The following is a 23,047-nucleotide window of genomic DNA, read 5'->3' as shown; positions in this document are numbered from 1 at the left end:
GGTTAGTCAGGCTGATTGGGGTAGTATGTACCTGTAGATATGGTTAGTGACTATGCATATACAGTATGATGAACAGAGAGTAGCAGTAGCATAAAAGAGGGGTTGGGGGGAGACACAATGCAAATAGTCCGGGTAGCCATTTGATTACCTGTTGAGGGGTCTTATGGCTTGGGTGTAAAAACTGTTGAGAAGCCTTTTCATCCTAGACTTGGCACTCCGGTACTGCTTGCCATGTGGTCGTAGAGAGAACAGTCTATGACTGGGGTGGCTGGGGTCTTTGACAATTTTTCGGGCCTTCCTCTGACACTGCCTGGTGTAGAGGTCCTGGATGGCAGACAGCTTAGCCCCAGTGATGTACTGGACGGTACACACTACTCTCTGTAGTTCCTTGCAATCAGTCAGGATGCTATCGATGTTGCAGCTGTAGAACCTTTTGAGGATCTGAGGACCCATGCCAAATATTTTCAGTTTCCTGAGGGGGAAAAGGCTTTGTCGTGCCCTCTTCACGACTGCCTTAGTGTGTTTGGAACATTCTAGTTAGTTGGTGAGGTGTTTAGTCCCAGGATCGTTAGCTTAGTGATGAGCTTTGAGGGTATTGTTGTGTTGAACGCTGAGCTGTAGTCATTGAATAGCATTCATTCCTAAACTTTTCTTTCATGAGTAAGAGTAGGGGAATGTCCACTCATCTAGGATTGTTTTTCTTCCATTGACTGTATGCTGTTTTTCTGCTCCTGTTTGCAAACTTAGAAAATCAAATGCTCCTTTGGCTGTCCTGTGAACGTTTGTCAAGTCGTTGGAATAGGATTAAGCAGAATACACTGTCTTGCAGGTGAAGCGCATCAGTATTTTCATGAAAACTGTGTATGGATACGAAACCTTCAAAATTATTTATATGGCGCTTTTAACAAAAACATTTCTTCCAGGGGGAAACCTGTGGTTCTGTATTTTTCTCTAGTAAATCTGTCTAGCTGTAAGCCTCCTTATCTGTTCCCTCAGGGACGTGCCCAGCTAGGCAGAGGTTTGGTCAGGGTGGGCTGGGCTGGAAGGATATGGGATGTTCCCTTTCAGTACACACAACACGGAGCGGTGAATGACGGGCCCTGACATTGTAGCCTGCAGGCATGCATTTTGCAAAAGCAAGAGGGAAAAAAAGTCTCAAGGGAGTGAGAACAGAGAGGGGAAAGAGTGAGGGATAAAGGGGAGAGAAGGCATGTGCAGGGACAGTCTTGAGCTAGAACACACCCACTTGACTACACGCTCTTTATGAAGCGGCGTTTTGAGCAGTAAGGAGAAGCAGAAGTCTCAGAGACTAGACAGAGTAACCTTACAAACTGTACTTGTTACTGTTACTTCTCTGAGTTAACTGCACCTACCTGACAGTGGGATGTCAATGCAGCCGGTTTACAGAACCTACTCCAGTGACAGTGTGGGAAGTGACAGGGTCTTCACTGACGGATACTACTACCAGGGGATGCTCAAGGCCACCGATGGAAGGAAAGGTAGAATTATCATGGTGTCTAATAGTTTTGACTAGTCTAGTTGGCGTTTTAATTTTTATCAAAAAGAAAGACAGATCTTTGCTTGGTTTCATCTGGTCGAAATGCTTCACTTTATTGAGCTTTTATTTGATTGAGTAACTGATGTTTTTTCCCCCGAGTTATGATTTCCTCAAATTATGTGACTGTGTTGAAATATTTAGCTTTCACTTGTTAGATTGTATTGCGTAGGATTACCTGCGATTACCCAACTGTCGGCAGATGTGACAGTTTATGTCTATGTAATTATAAACAACTAGTCCAAGTTAGTTTGTTTCATGTAAGTAAAATATACAAACAGAGGCATTGTCCATTACTGTCACAGCACTGCCATGTTATGTCACACCCCTTTATGTGTCACTGGCTTTGTCCAGCCTTATTGGTTTATTAAAGTGTCACTCAAGTTTACTTTAGCAGATTACTTTTGGACAAGCCAATTAAAACATAAGGTTGTGGACCATAACTAAATACCAGTGGTGTAAAGTACTTAAGTAAATATATTTTAAAACATTCTCGTATCTTTACTATTTATATTTTTGACTATTTTTACTTTTACTTCACTACATTCCCAAAGAAAACAATGTACTTTTTACTTCATACATTTTCACTGACACCCGAAAGTACACGTTACATTTTCAATGCTTAGCGGGACAGGACAATGGTCCAATTTACGCACTTATCAAGAGAAATATCTGGTCATCCATACTGCCTCTGATCTGGCAGATTAATTAAACACACACACTTCATTTGTAAATTATGTGATGGAATGTGCCCCTGGCTATCTGTAAATAAAACATTTATATAAAATGATGCTGTCTGGTTTGCTTAATATAAGCAATTAGAAATTATTTATACTTTTACTTTTGATTCTTAAGTATATTTTAGCAATTACATTTACTATTGATACTTAAGTATATTTAAAACCAAATACTTGTAGACGTTTATTCACGTATGACAATTGTATACTTTTTCCACCACTGCTAGATACATGTTTGCTGAGAGAATAGACCAATAAAAATAGTCTGGCTGTTTTTGAGAGCACTATATATTACTATGGCAGTAGGAGTAGACTATGAAGGTTTTGAAGGAGATCGGATACCTTCCCAATTAATCTAACCTCAGTCTGTTTCTCAGACAAGGAAAGGCTAACCCTTAACTTTTCCCCTTGTTTCAGTTTCTCAGACTAGGAAAGGCTATAGCCATGGCTCGGAGTAAAGTGTTCCAGACTGTATATGAGCTTTTCAACCAAGAACACACAATCAGGATAAATGGATTTAAGTTCCCATTGCTATTTTTTGAAATGGATTTTTTTTTTCAGTTACACCTTGACCTTTGCTTCTGTAGATCATAGTCGGTGTCACAGCAGTGGAACTCTTAGTCTGTGTCGCAAATTCCCTGTATAGTGCACTACTGTTGACCAGATTCCTATGTGTCCTGGTCAAAAGTAGTGCACTATATAGGGAATAGAGTGCCAATTGGATGTAGCCTTACTGTTAAAAACATAACTGAGGGAGATTTGACTTGGCTGCCTACCATGGGGATGCTGCATTGGCACGACAGGAAAGCTTGTGTGTGGTGCCTCACGATGCCACTTCTGTGTTGGTGCAGTTTTTCCAAGACGCCATGCATGTGTGACTCACAGGCAGTACCAGTAAAGGGATTTGGCATTGGTGGGGCACATCCTCTCCTCTGTTTCACTGCCCCATGACTCACCAGTCCCTGACATTGTTCTGTTCTTTCTCATTGTCACACAACATCTGCTTTGATCTAAGAGCTTATCCTGAGGATGAAATCAAACTCTGTTTCTCAAGTCACAGATGGCTTATGAAGGAATAATATCTTAAATTCCCATGCTAGGCTGTGTTTTGATACAGTTGAGTTGTACTCCATGTTTACTTTCTCAAGCCGTCTCTATAGTTCAACCATAGATACTTTATTATACTGTATAATCTTAATGCTGCGTTACTCTACAGAATGAGACTGAATAGGGAGAGTTGGGTTGCTTTGGCATAGGACTTGCCAGGCTTGGATCAGGTGCCTTGTTAGGCTGCGTGGAAAACATTATACAAATCAAATGTATTTGTCACATACACATGGTTAGCAGATGTTAATGCGAGTGTAGCGAAATGCTTGTGCTTTGAGTTCCGACAATGCAGTAATAACCAACGAGTAATCTAACCTAACAATTCCAAAACTACTGTCTTACACACACAAGTGTAAAGGGATAGAGAATATGTACATAAAGATATATGAATGAGTGATGGTACAGAACGGCATAGGCAAGATGCAGTAGATGGTATCGAGTACAGTATATACATATGAGATGAGTAATGCAGGGTATGTAAACAAAGTGGCATAGTTTAAAGTGGCTAGTGATACATGTATTACATAAATATGCAGTAGATGATATAGGGTACAGTATATACATATGAGATGAGTAATGTAGGGTATGTAAACATTATATTAAGTAGCATTGTTTAAAGTGGCTAGTGATATATTTTACATCAATTTCCATCAATTCCCATTATTAAAGTGGCTGGAGTTGAGTCAGTGTGTTGGCAGCAGCCACTCAATATTAGTAGTGGCTGTTTAACAGTCTGATGGCATTGAGATGGAAGCTTTTTTTCAGTCTCTCGGCCCCTGCTTTGATGCACCTGTACTGACCTCGCCTTCTGGATGATAGCGGGGTGAACAGGCAGTGGCTCGGGTGGTTGTTGTCCTTGATGATCTTTATGGCCTTCCTGTGACATCGGGTGGTGTAGGTGTCCTGGAGGGCAGGTAGTTTGCCCCCGGTGATACGTTGTGCAGACCTCACTACCCTCTGGAGAGCCTTACGGTTGTGGGCGGAGCAGTTGCCGTACCAGGCGGTGATACAGCCCGACAGGATGCTCTCGATTGTGCATCTGTAGAAGTTTGTGAGTGCTTTTGGTGACACGCCAAATTTCTTCAGCCTCCTGAGGTTGAAGAGGCGCAGCTGCGCCTTCTTCATCATGGCTGCAGTGAAGGAGAGTCCGCCGGTTTTGGTTGCGGGCCGTGTCAGTGGCACTGTATTGTCCTCAAAGCGAGCAAAAAAAGTTATTTTGTCTGCCTGGGAGCAAGACATCCTGGTCCGTGACGGGGCTGGTTTACTTTTTGTAATCCGTGATTGACTGTAGACCCTGCCACATACCTCTTGTGGCTGAGCCGTTGAATTGTGACTCTACTTTGTCTCTATACTGACGCTTAGCTTGTTTGATTGCCTTGCGGAGAGAATAGCTACACTGTTTGTATTCGGTCATGTTTCCAGTCACCTTTCCCTGGTTAAAAGCAGTGGTTCGCACTTTCAGTTTCACGCGAATGCTGCCATCAATCCACGGTTTGGATTTCTGGTTTGGGAATGTTTTAATCGTTGCTATGGGAACGACATCATCAATGCACTTTCTAATGAACTCGCTCACCGAATCAGCGTATTCGTCAATGTTGTTGTTGGACGCAATGCGGAACATATCCCAGTCCGCGTGATCAAAGCAGTCTTGAAGCGTGGAATCAGATTGGTCGGACCAGCGTTGAACAGACCTGAGCGCGGGAGCTTCTTGTTTTAGTTTCTGTCTGTAGGCAGGAAGCAACAAAATGGAGTCGTGGTCAGCTTTTCCGAAAGGAGGGTGGGTGAGGGCCTTATATGCATCGCGGAAGTTAGAATAGCAATGATCCAAGGTTTTACCAGCCCTGGTTGCGCAATTGATATGCTGATACAATTTAGGGAGTCTTTTTTTCAGATTAGCCTTGTTAAAATCCCCAGCTACAATGAATGCAGCCTCCGGATATGTGGGTTCCAGTGTGCAAAGAGTCAAATAAAGTTTGTTCAGGGCCATCGATGTGTCTGCTTGGGGGGGGAAATATACGGCTGTGATTATAATCGAAGTCAGGTGAACAGAAGGACTTGAGTTCCTGTATGTTGTTGTGGTCACACCACGTCTCGTTAATCATAAGGCATACGCCCCCGCCCCTCTTCTTACCAGAAAGATGTTTGTTTCTATCGGCGCGATGCGTGAAGAAACCAGCTGGCTGCACCGATTCCGTTAGCGTCTCTCGATTGAGCCATGTATCTGTGAAGCAACGAACGTTAGTCTCTGATGTTCCTCTGGAATGCTACCCTTGCTCGGATTTCATCAACCTTGTTGTCAAGAGACTGGACATTGGCGAGTAATATGCTAGGGAGTGGTGCGCGATGTGTCTGTCTCCGGAGCCTGACCAGAAGACTGCTACGTTTCCCTCTTTTACGACGTCTTCGTTTTGGGTTGCAGGCTGGGATCCATTCCATTGTCCTGGGTGGAAAGCAGAACACAGGATCCGCTTTGGGAAAGTCATATTCCTGGTCGTACTGATCGAGAGTGGACGTTGCTCTTATATTCAGTTGTTCTTTCCGACTGTATGTAATGAAACCTAAGATTACCTGGGGTACCAATGTAAAAAATGACACGTGAAAGAACAAAAAACTGCATAGTTTCCTAGGAACGCGAAGCGAGGCGGCCATCTCTGTCGGCGCCGGAAGGTACTGATACTACTCATGTCTGCTGCTGGTAGATGTGGATAGTGATAGCAGGACAGTTTTCACTCTTGCCCATAATCAGACATGCGTTGACAGTCTCCTAGAGTTAGTAATCACACGGTGGAATCAAACACAGACCTGAGAACGGTATTACTCAGGGGGGATGCTCTTCCCAGTTGAGCAACAAATGGTAACACTGTAAAGTACTCCCCCTCACCCATCTTATGTTATACATTTTTTGTTATACATTATTGTCCTCTCTGATCCAGCACTTGGGACAAATGTTTTATGGATGTGAGCATACCACCCCACTTAACTGTATGAACTATCCACGCTTTTTGTGATCCCCCATAGACATTACCTCACAGACGACAGAATTCTGTAGCTATATAACTCTTGGTCTCTTAGTTGAAGTTGAGTCTCTGTATGCTGTTGACGTTGACCATCACTTTCTCTCTGTCCCATAGATGAACGGGATCGGGTACAGAAGAAGACCTTCACAAAATGGGTCAACAAGCACTTGATGAAGGTAAGATGAGGACATGTAACACCTCACTTGAGCTCATCCCACATCTACTCTAAACTTGACAATAACCGAAGCTGTAATGGGGTGTTCCCCAAAAAACATGTACAACTAGATTCAGCTCATTGATATTCAATGTGGTCATCTCATCCGTGTATTTTATAGGGGTCCATAATTCATTCAGCAATTTTGTAGGAAAGCAGCTGCAAGGGAGCTATAACATTGCAGTGCACATACATATGTGATACACAGGACAACATAGCAGTTTAGAGGCTCATTGAGGAAATCACTTGCAACTAAGTGATTGTGTTCTGTGGCTCTGCTCTGGATAGATGAATTATATTCTCAACTGGAATAGGATATGCTGCTAAAATATTAGAGAAGGTTTACTCATTACATGGTAAAGATAGTGCGTGCATCCCAACTGGCACCATATTCCCTATACGGTGCATTCAGAAACATTTTGTTATGTTAGAGCCCTATTCTAAAATTTATTAAATTGGTTGTTTTTCCCCCTCATCAACCTACACAGAATACCCCATAATAACAAAGCAAAAACAGATTTGTGATTTTTTTTTTGTGCTAATTAATAAATTAAAAAACTGAAGAAAGAAAACATTTACAGTACCAGTTAAAAGTTTGGACACCCCTACTCATTCAAGAGTTTTTCTTTATTTTTATTATTTTCTACATTGTAGAATAATAGTGAAGAAATCAAAACTATGAAATAACACATATGGAATCATGTACAGTCGTGGCCAAAAGTTTTGAGAATGACACAGATATACATTTTCACAAAGTCTGCTACCGCAGTTTGTATGATGGCAATTTGCATATACTCCAGAATGCTATGGAGAGTGATCAGATGAATTGCAAGCTGACATCAGGTCAGTGATTCTCTCATTAACACAGGTGCGAGTGTTGACGAGGACAAGGCTGGAGATCACTCTGTCATGCTGATTGAGTTCAAATAACAGACTGGAAGCTTCAAAATGAGGGTGCTTTGTCATTGTTCTTCCTCTGTCAACCATGGTTACCTGCAAGGAAACACGTGCCGTCATCATTGCCTTGCACAAAAAGGGCTTCATAGGCAAGGATATTGCTGCCAGTAAGATTACACCTAAATCAACCATTTATCAGATCATCAAGAACTTCAAGGAGAGCGGTTCAAATGTTGTGAAGAAGGCTCAGGGCGCCCAAGAAAGTCCAGCAAGTGCCAGGACCGTCTCCTAAAGTTGATTCAGCTGCAGGATCGGGGCACCACCATTTTAGAGCTTGCTCAGGAATGGCAACAGGCAGGTGTGAGTGCATCTGCACGCACAGTGAGGCGAAGACTTTTGGAGAATGGCCTGGTGTCAAGAAGGGCAGCAAAGAAGCCACTTCTCTCCAGGAAAAACATCAGAAACTGACTGATATTCTACAAAAGGTACAGGGATTGGACTGCTGAGGACTGGGTTAAAGTCATTTTCTCTGATGACTCCCCTTTCCGATTGTTTGGGGCATCCGGAAAAAAGCTTGTCTGGAGAAGACAAGGTGAGCGCTACCAGCAGTCCTGTTTCATGCCAACAGTAACGCATCCTGAGACCATTCATGTGTGGGGTTGCATCTCAGCCAAGGGAGTGGGCTTACTCACAATTTTGCCTAAGAACACAGCCATGAATGAAGAATGGTACCAACACATCCTCCGAGAGCAACTTCTCCCAGCCATCCAGGAACAATGACGAACAGCCTTTTCCAGCATGACAGAGCACCTTGCCATAAGGCAAAAGTGATAACTAAGTGGCTCGGGGAACAAAACATCAATATTTTGGGTCCATGGCCAGGAAACTCCCCAGACCTTAATCCTGTTGAGCACTTGTGGTCAATCCTTCAGAGGCGGTTGGACAAACAATTACGCACAAATTCTGACAAACTCCAAACATTGATTATGCAAGAATGGGCTGCCACCAGTCAGGATGTGGCCCAGAAGTTAATTGACAGCATGCCAGGACGGATTGCATAGTTCTTGAAAAAGAAGGGTCAACACTGCAAATATTGACTCTTTGCATCAACTTCATGTAATTGTCAATAAAAGCCTTTGACACTTATGAAATGCTTGTAATTATACTTCAGTATTACATAGTAACATCTGAACAAAATATCTAAAGACACTGAAGCAGCAAATCAAGAGATAGTCATCTGGAATGCTTTTCAAACAGTCTTGAAGGAGTTCCCACATATGCTCAGCACTTGTTGGTTCCTTTTCCTTCACTCTGCGGTCCAAATCATCCCAAACCATCTTAATTTGGTTTAGGTCAGATGATTGTAGAGGCCAGGTCATCTGATGCAGCACTCCATCACTCTCCTCCTTGGTCAAATAGCCCTTACACAGCCTGGAGGTGTCTTTTTGGTCATTGTCCTGTTGGAAAACAAATGATAGTCCCACTAAGCGCAAACCAGATGGGATGGCGTATCGCTGCAGAATGCTGTGGTAGCCATGCTGGTTAAGTGTGCCTTGAATTCTAAATAAATCACAGACCGTGTCACCAGCAAAGCACCCCCACACCATCACAGCTGCTCATTCATGCTTCACAGAGGGAACCACACATGCGGAGATCATCTGTTCTCCTACTCTGTGTCTCAAAAAGACACGGCAGGTGGTACACAAATATCAAAGTTGGACTCATCAGACCAAAGGACAGATTTCCACCTGCTTGTGTGTCTTGGCCCAAGCAAGTCTCTTCTTGTTATTGGTGTCCTTTAGTAGTGATTTCTTTGCAGCAATTCGACCATGAAGGCCTGATTCACACAGTCTCCTCTGAATAGTCAATGTTGACATTTGTCTGTTACTTGAACTCTGTGAAGCATTTATTTGACCAGCAATTTCTGAGGCTGGCAACTCTAATGAACTTATCCTCTGCAGCAGAGGTAACTCTGGGTCTTCCTTTCCTGTGGCATTTCTCATGAGAGACAGTTTCATCATAACGCTTGATGGTTTTTGCGACTGCACTTGAAGAAACCTTCAAAGTTCTTGAAATTGTCTGATTGACTGACCTTCATGTCTTAAAGTAATGATGGATTGTCATTTCTCTTTGCTTATGTGAGCTGTTCTTGCCATAATATGGACTTGGTCTTTTACCAAATAGGGCTATCTTCTGTATACCACCCCTACCTTGTCACAATCCAACTGATTGGCTCAAACGCATTAAGAAGGAAATAAATTCCACAAATTAACTTTTAACAAGGCACACCTGCTAATTGAAATGCAATCCAGGTGACTACCTCATGAAGCTGGTTAAGATAATGCCAAGAGTGTGCAAAGCTGTCATCAAGGCAAAGGGTGGCTAGTTTAAAGAATCTCAAATATTAAATACTTTTTAGGTTTAACACATTTTTGGTTACTACAGGTTTCCATATGTGTTATTTCATAGTTTTGATGTCTTCACTATTATTCTACAATGTAGACATTTTTTAAAAATGAAGAAAAATGTGTGTGTGTCCAAACTTTTGACTGGTACTGTACAATAGTATTCAGACCATTTGTTGAAGCACCTTTGGCAGTGCTTACAGCCTTGAGTCTTCTTGGGAATGACACTACAGGCACACCTGTATTTGGGGAGTCTCCCATTCTTCTCTGCAGATCCTCTCAAGCTCTGTCAGGTTGGATGGGGAGCGTCGGTGCACAGCTATTTTCAGGTCTCTCCAGAGGTGTTCAATTGGGTTCAAGTCTGGGCTCTGGATGGGCCACTCAAGGACATTGAGACTTGTCCCGAAGCTACTCCTGCGCTGTCTTGGCTGTGTGCTTATGGTCATTGTCCTGTTGGAAGGAGAACCTTTGCCCCAGGCTGAATTCCTGAGCGCTCTGGAACAGGTTTTCATCAAGGACCTCTCTGTACTTTGCTCTGTTCATCTTTTCCTTGATCCCGACTAGTCTCCCAGTCCCTGCCACTGAAAAACATCCCCACAGCATGATGCTGCCACCACCATGCTTCACCATAGGGATGGTACCAGGTTTCCTCCAGACGTGCTGCTTGGCATTCAGGCCAAAGAGTTCAATCTTGGTTTCATCAGACCAAAGAATTTTGTTTAGTCTGTCATGTGCCTTTTACTGAGGAGTGGCTTCTGTCTGGCCACTCTACCATAAAGGCCTGATTGGTGGAGTGCTGCAGAGATGGTTGTCCTTCTGGTAGGTTCTCCCATCTCCACAGAGGAACTCTGGAGCTCCGTCAGAGTGACCACCGGGTTCTTGGTCACCTCCCTGACCAAGGCCCTTCTCCCCCAGGTCAAGGATGAGAATTGGTGTTTTAAACTTCTTCCATTTAAGAATGATGGAGGCCACTGTGTTCTTGGGGACCTTCAATGCTGCAGATACATTTTGGTAACCTTCACCAGATCATGGCTTGGTTTTTGCTCTGACATGCACTGTCAACTGTGGGATCTTATATGGACAGGTGTGTACCTTTCCAAATCATGTCCAATCAATTGAATTTACCACAGGTGGACTCCAATCAAGTTTTAGAAACATCTCAAGGATGATCAATGGAAACAGGATGCACCTAAGCTCAATTTTGAGTCTCATTGCAAAGGGTCTGAATACTTCTGCAAATAAGGTACTTCTGTTTGTTATTTTTAATACATTTGCAAACATTTCTAAAATATCTGTTTTCACGTCATCATTATGTGGTGTTGTGTGTAGATTGATGAGAAAATACATAATTTTAGAATAAGACTGTAATGTAACAAAATGTGGAAAAAGTCAGGGTGTCTGAATACTTTCCGAATGCCCTCGTCAAAAGTAGAGCACTATATAGGTAATAGGGTGCCATTTGGGACGTAGCCAGAAGGCCTTGTTTTCTGTCAGTGGCCGCAGATTAATGTTTCTGTTATGAGTCGCTACTCTGACTGACTGGAGGGCACACGGTGCAAAGCTTCTTGCTAATGCATGCTCTCTGCCTCTTGGCAAACTGTTGAAAATGCATCAATTGATCATATGAGCAGGAAACATTTTTTTTTCTTTTTGACTCCTCTTGGTTCACTCAAAGCCCACAGCTGTTCACATGATAGCGACTTTGAAAACGGCAAGATAGGAAAAAAACAAATGTTGACCATTAGGTTGATTAGAAGCAAATTTGGTCAAATATTTGATGTTCTGTCCAACCGTCCATCTCTGAATCTACTTTTGATGTAGACGGTACCATAATGATACTGAATAACGATGCCAGTGGCCAAATTACTGCATCCATCCGTGACTACAATTATCACTGCTTGAACAGTTTGTTAAGTGCAGACTATTAGGGGTCTACTTAACGATAACTGTAGATAAGTGAAACGACCTCGGATGGCTTGAGATGTCCTAGAGAGCCTGTACAATGGTTCCCATGCAGGCCACTGTCATATTTCTATAGTGGCAGTCACAAAAACATATTTTTGGTTGCCTGTTGTTGTAGTGTCTATGGCAAGAAGAGGAAAACACAGGCCTGTGGTGCTGTATTAATAGTGTGAATCATCAGGCATTCCTCAAACAGAAGCTTGGTTTACATAAAAAAGACTTGGGAAACCACTGTACTTTTACTGGAAAATAAGGATATGCACCATACATTTCCATTGTGACTCACATCGTCTCCCAAATAAGATTTGGAGCTACGTGGAAAATAAACACCCTACTTGTGCTAAAAACTTATTTTCGTACCAGTTTTGATTTTGTTCTCAGCGCAATGGCAGTACGTACACGCATGCTATTTCTGTGCTATGTGTGGGAATGAGTCACAAGCATCTGGTCTCGCTTTAGCTCTATGAAGGAGAGCGAGGCGGGCTGGAGTTTTGGGCATGGGTCATGTTCCGCACACATCTGGCCCACAGACAGTCTGGCTTCTGGGGCTGTAATGTGCGTCCCAAATGGCACCCTGTTCCCTATATAGTGCACTACTTTGGACCCGGACCCATAGGGCACAGCTCAAAAGTAGTGCACAATATAGAGAATAGGGTGGTATTTGGGACGTAGCCCTGCAGTGGGCAGACTGAGCGAGAGAGCACCTGGGTGGAGGTGATGGACCCCGGAGGGTTTCTGGCTAGTGGGACACATTACAGAGTTTTCAATTTGTTTCTCTTGGAGAGATGTTTATGTTACTCTCAGTAAATGCTTAGGTCCCTAGCAAGGGACTCTATTGGGCCTCGTACAGTATGGATGGACAGTTGCTGCTGCTATCCCACCCACCTCAGAAGAGGGTGGAATATACTGTTTATAGGGACTACGTTAGTGTCAGTGAACAGAAAATGTGGAATCAACCAACTAACTAAACCATCCCAGCAGTCTGCTGTACTGCATGTCATTGCTGAACCAGAGAAGTCAAAGTAAGGATTCTCTATTTCCTTCTTCTTCTTTTTGTTTTTCACCTGTGAACTCAAGTGTGTCAAAATCTGTGTGAAATGTCTGTGCGATTCATGCGATAGGGGCGTAGATATCCTCTGGCACGGGGACGGTTGTCCTGAGTTGGTACTCCATTGTAAAGGAAATCCCTCTCATGTATATGCAGTGGACCTGTGTGGTTCAGGGCTTTGGCTGCCCCCGGGCTGTTTGGGCCTTGTTCAGAAAAGGACCATGGGATTAACTGGGAGGGAGATACACAGGTCTAGTTGTGGATCATTGCCTGTCAGACACTCCTGAGGGCTGTTGTTCATGCAAAGTCAAATGGGACATCGCACTCTTCTTATGCTCTTTTTCACTATGGTGAAATATAGATTCAAGTTCAGTGCATACATCTTACTCTGACAAACTATTTTACATATGATTGGCATGATACGAAAACAAAAGCATTCAGCAATACTGTGTTTTACCCAAACAGTCTGTCTGTTTTAACATCTCTCCAATTGTCAGTCAAATGAACGTCCACCTTTTTGCTCATTCTACTTTCCTCTCCTCCGTTTGTCATCCTGTCTTTCCATCCTTCCATCAGCACTGGAGAGCAGAGGTAGGTGCAGACGGTCTGTGAGCCTGTGCTGAGTGGACGTGCATTCTTTTCTGCATGGGTTTCTTTTGCTGCTCCTCTCCTTAGGCGTTCTGGCCGGGCACCTAAATCTCTAACCTCTGTCCTGTCTGTGTCTCTTTCCCTCCTCTCTTAACTTCCTAATGTAATCGCTGCTTCAGCCTCTCTGCAGAGTAAAGTGGCTGACCAGAGCATGTCCCATCAAACCAATCTGGCAATTGCTTAGGCCTAAGTGCTATTTTATTAGGAGGCATATGAAAGATACCCTATTATCAAATTAACTCTCAAAAACATTGAAACGTTTGACTTTGGACAAAGTCACTGTAATTGCTACAGCAGGAGGCCGTGTGACCCTTTTTACAAGTTGCATAGCTATTCGTTTATATCAAATTAGGATAAGAAGATAAACAAGTAGTTTTATTTTTACCTTTATTTAACTAGGCAAGTCAGTTAAGACTTACAATGACGGCCTAGGAACCGTGGGTTAACGGCCTTGTTCAGGGGGAGAAGGACAGGTTTTTACCTTGTCAGCTCAGGGATTCGATCTTGGAACCTTTTGGTTACTAGTCCAACGCTCTAACCACTAGGTTACCTGCCGGCCCAAATCAATCAATCTGTAAATCAAAATGTTTAAAGTAAACTATAAAGGTCACTCATCTAAGGCAGTGGTTCCCAACCATGGGTACTAGGACCCCTAGGGGTACTTGGCCTATCCACAGGGGGTACTTGAGAACATAGAACATGTAAAATGCACATGAGGGGGTACTTTAAGGGTACTCCAGGCAGAGCAAATATCACTTAGTGGTACAGTAACCAAAAAAGTTGGCAACCACTGACCTAAGCAATGCATCTCCAGATTCTCAGACAAACTGGCTGTGTGTGAGTAGTATAGTGTGAATACAATCAAGAGATACTGACTGATACAGACAGAGATACTGTTGCATTACTAGAGGTTTCTTTAGTTTCAAATACAATGGGGACTCCAGTCTGCCAAAATAGTGATTGCTGGAGTGTCTTTAGCCTGAATGACTTAGAAATAGCAAACGTCTTGGTTATTAGTTATTATGGAAAATTGCAGGGCTCTCAGTTTGATTCCTAATCCCTGATTATATTGTCAAGAACAGTGTTGTTTCTTCACGAACAGAGCTTTTGCTAAGAACCGGTCTTGTTAGATCACGAGTATTTACAGTACGTAAGCAGTATTCATTCCTCATCCTCACAGCTGACCAGCTTATAGATAACAGAGAAACCCTTCAAGTGCATTGAACCATAATGAATCCACTGTGTCTCTCTGTGAATAGTCTCTAACTGTCTCTCTTGACCGTTCCCCTCCCCAGGCACAGCGGCATATCACTGACCTGTACGAGGACCTCCGAGATGGACACAACCTCATCTCCCTGCTGGAGGTGCTCTCTGGAGAGACACTGGTGAGTCCCTGTAACCTTTGCCCTCTGGCTGGAAGGAAGGACCTCTGTTTCTGCTACAACCTTCTTTCCCAACCTCTCATTTCCTTCTGTCCCTTTCACCCATCCTACTCACATCAGTTGCTTTTCAGTCCATTATACTATAATATTTTAATTAGTCATGATGATGCATTAGATCTTTTGTAGTCTTTCCTATACTTGATGTAATACACAACCTGGGCTGGTAGGTTTTGTTTTCACCACCTTCTTGCATGTGTTGAAACTTGCTGGGATACAGTATGTGGTCCACAAACAATACAGTACATGCTTAAGAATGCCTCACGATTTGACTTAACCTATCCATGGCACTGATTTGAAATTGTTTTTGGTATAAGTAATATCTCATAGCATTAATTTAACACAAATTTCATAATTTGCTTCTCTAACTCTCTCTCTCTTCTCTAACCTTTTGCACTTGTTTGACCCCTGTTTTTCCTTTTCTGATTCCTTTCTTGCCCTGACCTTTGCCCCCTTTGCTTCTGCCTCTTCTCTTGCTATGGTCTTGCTGTGATAGCCGAGGGAGCGTGACGTTGTCAGGAACTCGCGGTTGGTGAGTGGGCCTGGACTGTATAGCGCCTCCTCGGGCGTGGCATCTGTCACTCCCCCAGGTGGCTGCCAGGTTGTGCATGTTGATGTCACCTCCTTGTTTCTGTGTCCGCAACGTCGTCGTCCTCTTCCATCTGTTGAAGAGCGTTCAGAGACTTGGGATGTGTCCCAAATTGCACCCTATTCCCTACATAATGCACTATTTTTAACCAGAACCCTATGGGCCATGTTCATAAGTAGTACACTATATAGGGAATAGGGTGCCATTTGGGTCATTAAGTAGGGAATGCAGATGTAAGATGATCGTTTTTGTGTTTTCCCATGGATTTGGGGATATTGTGTGGTAAATTACTGGTAGTGCCTAGTCATTGTGTGTTGATAACCTATGAGTGGAGTAGGTGCTTTAGAAGGAATTTAGTCATCTTTAGTTACTTATTAGAAACATGATGAATAAAGCTGGGATATTTCCTTCAGTTTCAGCACTAGATCATTTCATGTCCAGTCTGCTAGTTCCATCTGTGTCTGCTAGTTCCATCCAAGTCTTAGCATATTAGTCTGAGGTCTCAGAAAGAGATGCAGGCATCCGGTCATTTGACCCAACTTACTGTAAACCAAGCCAATAAGAGATCGACCTGTATGGTAGATGAGCTTGTGATTGGATGAGAGCTTGTGACTTGCTGCACCTGTGCATGTAATGGTGGACCAGATAAGTCTCCTGAACACTTGACCATTATCTCTCGAGATTGAGAAGCATAAAGACTCTAATCACTGCTGCTTGGCTCCAGGTATCTGCTTGGTAAGAGTGGATTGTGTTGTAGATCAAAGTGTGATCATGTCATTTAGGTATCATTTCTCTACAAAAAAAATCATATACTGTATATAGGACCAAGACTGCTGCTTGTAATCCATATCAAATGTTTTCTCAGTCAGAAATACCTTGTCTCCAGTCATGGGGCCTGCTCTTCCCTGTCCTATTGGTACTGAATGTGTGTTTTCATCTCCCTCTAAAGTTCAATCTCTTCTCACATCTCACAGCCCAGGGAGAAGGGGCGCATGCGCTTCCACAAACTGCAGAATGTACAGATCGCACTGGACTTCCTCAAACACAGACAGGTACAGTGTGATGATTAAATGGATCAATATATCTATGTTTTTTAAGTTTACAAAAAACTTCTCACTTGAACTGATTCTTATAATGTAATCTAACAGTCCCAATACCTTATAACAGAGGTGGGACCAAGTCATTGTTTTACAAGTCACAAGTAAGTCTCAAGTCTTAGCACTCCAGTTCTAAGTCAAGTCCCAAGTCAAGACAGGCAAGTCTGAGTCAATTCTCAAGTCAAGACCGTCGAGTCTCAAGTCCTAAACTTTGAGTTTCGAGTCCTAAACAAGTCATAATGTGCTCTTCACCAAATGTAATACCATTTCATATTTTTAACAAGAGTAATCGTTAGTATATTATATTTACACAAATCATGAATGCTTTTAAAAATATCTCTATATTTATTACTTTCCAAATAAACATTATATTTCCATGGAAATACATGGGTAGCCATGAGAAAGACCCCCCCCCCCCCCCCAATAGGGATCAACTATCGAGGATCGCTATGGGGCGCAATCGGGCGATGTAGGCTTGTACATAATCGCCCAATCTTAACACACACACACACTCTCTGTGTGGTTACAGTAGGTTAACGTATGTCAATGGTTTTAGGAACAGCAGTAACATCAGACAGGATTTAGGCTACCAACTGCCTAGCCAGTTGTAGCTCAATCACGGGTGCAATGATCACGTTCCCGCACTGACTGATTGTGTGGAAGCTCATTGATTTAACGTTACGTTAGTCTACATAATACACTAGTAACGTAATAACATATATAGCTGTCATCTATATTAGCCACGACTTACCGTTCTTTGTGCAGCTTCAAATGTCGAACAAAGTTGGAAATTGTTGCGCCTCCGTCTGTAATTTTCTTCCTGCATGTTTTGCAAGTTGCAATCCGTTTTTTGTTGATACAGCATCATCTTTATATCCGAAAATAATAATTTTGGGGATCATCTTTCCAAGGGCTCCACCAGAATTCACCCGCCGACGTTCCTCTGCACTGCAACGCACAACATTTTCTCAGCTGGCATAATGTGATTGGCTGCTGTCCGATTCAAACTGTAATCCGTTAAATGAAGAGTTTCTGCGCTGCACACTTTTTTAAATAGCATAATTTTTTATATTTGGGCTTGGGGAGGGTATGAAGTCAGGTCGAGTCATAAGTCTCAAGTCCAAGTCAAGTCACGAGTCATTGATGTCAAAGTCGAGTTGCAAGTCATCATATTTGTGACTCGAGTCCACACCTCTGCTTTATAATTCATTAGCTAACCATTTAGATATAAATGAATCTAGAGGGCCATAAGATAGTTGTACATACTTGTGTCCCATTTGTGACAGGTCAAACTGGTCAACATCAGAAATGATGACATCGCTGATGGAAACCCCAAGCTGACCCTGGGCCTGATATGGACCATCATCCTTCACTTCCAGGTATGTCATGCTTCACTCATAACATAAAACAAACCAATATGTTTATTATTATTCAAATGATAGGCCTAGGCTAGGGTGATGCGATCTAGGTAAAACTTCCTATAACCTGTTTGTTACACTACACTGTGTAACAAAGTACTACAAAGTATGTGGACACCTGCTCCTCGAAAATCGCATTCCAATATCATGGGCATTAATAATAAGTTGGTCCCCTTTTGCTGCTATAATAGCCTCCACTCTTATGGGAAGACTTTCCACTAGATGCTGGAACATTGCTGTGGGGACTTGCTTCCATGCTTCCAAGAGCATTACTGAGGTCGGGCACTGAGGTCAGGCACTGATGTTGGGCGATTAGGCCTGGCTCGCAGTCAGCGTTCCAATCAATCAAATTTCAATCAAATGTATTTATAAAGCCCTATTTACATCAGCTGATGTCACAAAGAGGTATACAGAAACCCAACCTAAAACCTCAAACAGCAAGCAATGCAGATGTAGAGGCACGGTGGCTGTGAAAAACTCCCTAGAAAGAGAGCAACCAGGCACTGGGGGTGGCCAGTCCTCTTCTGGCTGTGCCGGGTGGAGATTATAACAGTACCAAGATGTTCAAATGTTCATAGATGACCAGCAGGGTCAAATAATAATAACAGTGGTTTTAGAGTGTGCAACAGGTCAGCACCTCACGAGTAAATGTCAGTTGGCTTTTCATAGCCGATCATTCAGAGTTAGAGACAGCAGGTGTGGTAGAGCGAGAGAGTCGAAAACAGCAGGTCCGGGACAAGGTAGCACGTCCCGTGAACAGGTCAGGTTTCCCTAGCCACAGGCAGAACAGTTGAAACTGGAGCAGCAGCACGACCAGGTGGACTGGGGACAGCAAGGAGTCATCAGGCCAGGTTGTTCTGAGGCATGATCCTAGGGCTCAGGTCCTCCGAGAGAAGAGAAAGAGAGAGAGAGAAAGAGAGAGAATTAGAGGGAGCATACTTAAATTCACACAGGACACCGGATAAGACAGGAGAACTACTCCAGATATAACATACCGAGCCAAGCCCCCCGACACAAACTATTGCAGCATAGTTACTGGAGTCTGAAACAGGAGGGGTCGGGAGACACTGTGGCCTCGTCCGACAGGGCCAACAGGCAGGATATAACCCCACCCACTTTGCCAAGCACAGCCCCCACACCACTAGAGGGATATCTTCAACCACCAACTTGAAGACCACCAACGGTTCCCCTCTCTCCCCCACGGCACGAACCCGAGGGAGGCGCAAATCCGGACAGGAAGATCACGTCAGGGACTAAACCCACTCAAGTGACGCATCCCTCGTAGGGACAGCATGGAAGAGCACTAGTAGGACAGTGACTCAGCCCCCGTAATAGGGTTAGAGGCAGAGAATCCCAGTGGAGAGAGGGGAACCGGCCAGGCAGAGACAGCAAGGGTGGTTCGTTACTCCAGTGCCTTTCCATTCACCTTCACTCCCTTGGGCCAGACTACACTCAATCATAGGACTTACTGAAGAGATGAGTCTTCAATAAAGACTTAAAGGTCTCTCAGGCAGAACATTCCATAAAAATTTAGTTCTATAGGAGAAAGCCCTGCCTCCAGCTGTTTGCTTAGAAATTCTAGGGACAATAAGGAGGCTGTGTAGGTAAGGAGGCCGTGTATATGTAGGCATCTTCGGCGGGACTAAATCGGAAAGATGGGTAGGAGCAAGCCTATGTAATGCTTTGTAGGTTATCAGTAAAACCTTGAAATCAGCCCTAGCCTAACCAGGAAGCCAGTGTAGAGAGGCTAGCACTGGAGAAAAATTATCAAATTTGTAGTCAAGATTCTAGCAGCCATGTTTATCACGAACTGACGTTTATTTAGTGCTTTATCCAGGTAGCCGGAAAGTAGAGCATTGCAGAAGTCCAATCTAAATTCAGCAAAAACAGAAACGTCCTTTTGTCAGGACCCTTTCTTTCAAAGATAATTTGTAAAAATCCATATAACTTCACAGATCTTCATTGTAAAGGGTTTAAACACTGTTTCCCATGCTTGTTCAATGAACCATAAACAATTAATGAACATGCACCTGTGGAACGGTCGTTAACACACTAACAGCTTACAGACAGTAGGCAATTAAGGTCACTGTTATGAAAACTTAGGACAATAAAGAGGACTTTCTACTGACTCTGAAAAACACCAGAAGAAAGATGCCCAGGGTCCCTGCTCATCTGCATGAATGTGCCTTAGGAATGCTGCAAGGAGGCATGAGGACTGCAGATGTGGCCAGGGCAATAAATTGCCATGTCTGTACTGTGAGAAGCCTAAGACAGGGCTACAGGCAGACAGGACGGACAGCTGATCGTTCTCACAGTGGCAGACCATGTGTAAAAACACCTGCACAGGATTGGCACATCCAAACATCACACCTGCAGGACAGGTACAGGATGGCAACAACAACTGCCCGAGTTACACCAGGAATGCACAATCCCTCCCTCAGTGCTCAGACTGTCCGGCTAGGCTGAGAGAGGCTGGACTGAGGGCTTGTAGGCCTGTTGTAAAGGCAGGTCCTCACCAGACATCACCGGAAACAACGTCGCTTATGGGCACAAACCCACCGTCGCTGGACCAGACAGGACTGGCAAAAAGTGCTCTTCACTGATGAGTCGTGGTTTTGTCTCACCAGTGGTGATGGTCGGATTCGCTTTTATTGTCGAAGGAATGAGCATTACACCGAGGCTTGTAGGGTCCATGTTCTGGGGCGGTGTGTCACAGCATCATTGGACTGAGCTTGTTGTCATTGCAGGGAATCTCAACACTGTGCGTTGCAGGGAAGACATCCTCCTCCCTCATGTGGGTACCCTTCCTCCAGGCTCATCCTGACATAACACTCCAGCATGACAATGCCACCAGCCGTACTGCTTGTTCTGTGCGTGATTTCCTGCAAGACAGGAATGTCAGTGTTCTGCCATGGCCAGCGAAGAGCCCGGATCTCAATCCCATTGAGCACGTCTGGGACCTGTTGGATCGGAGGGTGAGGGCTCGGGCCATTCCCCCAGAAATATCCTGGAACTTGCAGGTGCCTTGGTGGAAGAGTGGGGTAACACAGAGTGGAAGAGTGGGGTAACACATCTCACAGCAAGAACTGGCAAATCTGGCGCAGTCCATGAGGAGGAGATGCACTGCAGTACTTAATGCAGCTGGTGGCCACACCAGATACTGACTGTTACTTTTGATTTTGATCCCCCCTTTTTTCAGGGACACATTATTCCATTTCTGTTAGTCACATGTTTGTGGAACTTGTTCAGTTTATGTCTCAGAGTTTGAATCTTGTTATGTTCATACAAATGTTTATGTTAAGTTTCCTGAATATAATCGCAGTTGACAGTGAGAAGACATTTTCTTTTGCTGAGTTTAGAGGTGACAAAAGCATGGATACATTTTTCTGCATCATTTTTGGACCGAACGTTTTTGATTTTTGCAATGTTATGTAAATGGAAAATTCATCCCAAAGATGTTCAATGGAGTTGAGGTCGAGGCTCAGTGCAGGCCAGTCAAGTTCTTCCACGTCAAACTCGTCAAACCTTTTCTGTTTGAACCTTGCTTTGTGCACAGGGGCATTGTCATGCTGAAACAGTAAAGGGGCTTCTCCAAACTGTTTCCACAAAGTTGGAAGCACAGAATCGTCTTGAATGTCATTGTACTGGTATTTCATTTTAAAATGTCTTTTAAATTTGCAAAAATGTCTAAAAACCTGTTTTTGCTTTGTCACTATGGGGTATTGTGTGTAGATTGATGAGGGGGAAAACAATTGAATCTGTTTTAGAATAAGGCTGTAACTTAACAAAATTTGGAAAAAGTCAAGGGGCCTGAATACTTTCCGAATGCGCTGTATACTGTAGCGTTAATATTTTCCTTCAATGGAATTAAGGGGTCCAGCCTGAATCATGAAACACAGCCCCAGACCATTATTCCTCCTCCACCAAACTTTACAGTTTGCACTGCATTGGGACAGGCAGCGTTCTCCTGGCATCCCCCAAACCCATATTAGTCCGTAAGACTGCCAGATGGAGAAGCGTGATTCATCACTTCAGACAAGTATTTCCACTGCTCCAGAGTCCAATGGCGGGAGCTTTACACCACTCCAGCCGAAACTTGGCATTGCGCATGGTGATCTTAGGCTTGTGTGCGGCTGCTCGGCCATGGAAACCTATTTCATAAAGCTCCTGACGAACAGTTCTTGTGCTGACACTGCTTCCCGAGGCTATTTGGAACTCAGTAGTGTGTGTTGCAACCAAGGACAGACAATGTTTGCGTGCTATGTTTGCAGGGCAGAAATTGGATGAACTGTCTTTTTGGAAAGGTGGCATCCTATTACATTGCCACGTTGAAAGTCACTGAGCTCTTCAGTAAGGCTATTCTACTGTCAATGTTTGTCTATGGAGATTGCATGAATGCGTGCTCGATTCTATACACCAGTCAGCAACAAGTGTGGCTTACATAGCGGAATCCACTAATTTGAAGGGGTGTCCACATACTTTTTACCATGTAGTGTATATTTCACCTGGAAGGATCATTTCTGATCCTTGCCTGCAGTAGTAGGGAAAGCAACAATAGTACATTATGACTTTTCTGGGCCAACTAATCAACTCCAAGCCCACCGCTTCTGCAGATATGGCTCCAATTAAATTATTCAAAAAAATCTGCCTCTTTTGGCATTTGGCACCCGCTGTCTATACATAACTCAGCTACTCATTATTCCCATTTGTCTGAAGAATTTCAGACTAAACATCGTAAAAACATATTGAAACTCTCATACCATGTGAGGTTTTCATCCTCAATATAACTCAATAAAGGATGGAAATGATTTCTCCCCAAATGGGAGATGCTTGGGAGTATTTGGTTATTTGTTTAGCAGTTGAGAGTATTTTGAAATATGGAAAAAGAAGGGCAAGGAGATTCTTTGATTCTAT

The 23,047-nt window shown here is 43.5% G+C and overlaps 1 protein-coding gene across 8 annotated transcripts in view; it reads left to right on the top strand.

The window, feature by feature from the left end:
- The window catches only part of LOC135552367 (plectin-like), a 191,656-nt gene that overhangs the window by 124,097 nt on the left and 44,512 nt on the right, over positions 1–23,047 (top strand). For 6 of the 8 annotated variants that reach the window (XM_064983936.1, XM_064983935.1, XM_064983942.1 and 3 more), the window contains 4 exons: positions 6,531–6,592; positions 14,886–14,975; positions 16,593–16,670; positions 18,002–18,094. In XM_064983936.1, the coding sequence (XP_064840008.1) occupies positions 6,531–6,592; positions 14,886–14,975; positions 16,593–16,670; positions 18,002–18,094 (323 nt within the window). Of the gene's footprint in view, positions 1–1,125; positions 1,500–6,530; positions 6,593–14,885; positions 14,976–16,592; positions 16,671–18,001; positions 18,095–23,047 lie in introns of those variants that run through there. The other 2 variants (XM_064983938.1, XM_064983940.1) reach the window with 2 other exon arrangements.

This window comes from Oncorhynchus masou, chromosome 13 (genome assembly GCF_036934945.1).
Source record: "Oncorhynchus masou masou isolate Uvic2021 chromosome 13, UVic_Omas_1.1, whole genome shotgun sequence".
NCBI classification, from domain to species: Eukaryota; Metazoa; Chordata; class Actinopteri; order Salmoniformes; family Salmonidae; genus Oncorhynchus; species Oncorhynchus masou.
The sequence above is the reverse complement of the archived record's forward strand: the minus strand, read 5'-3'. Positions and strand labels throughout refer to the sequence as shown.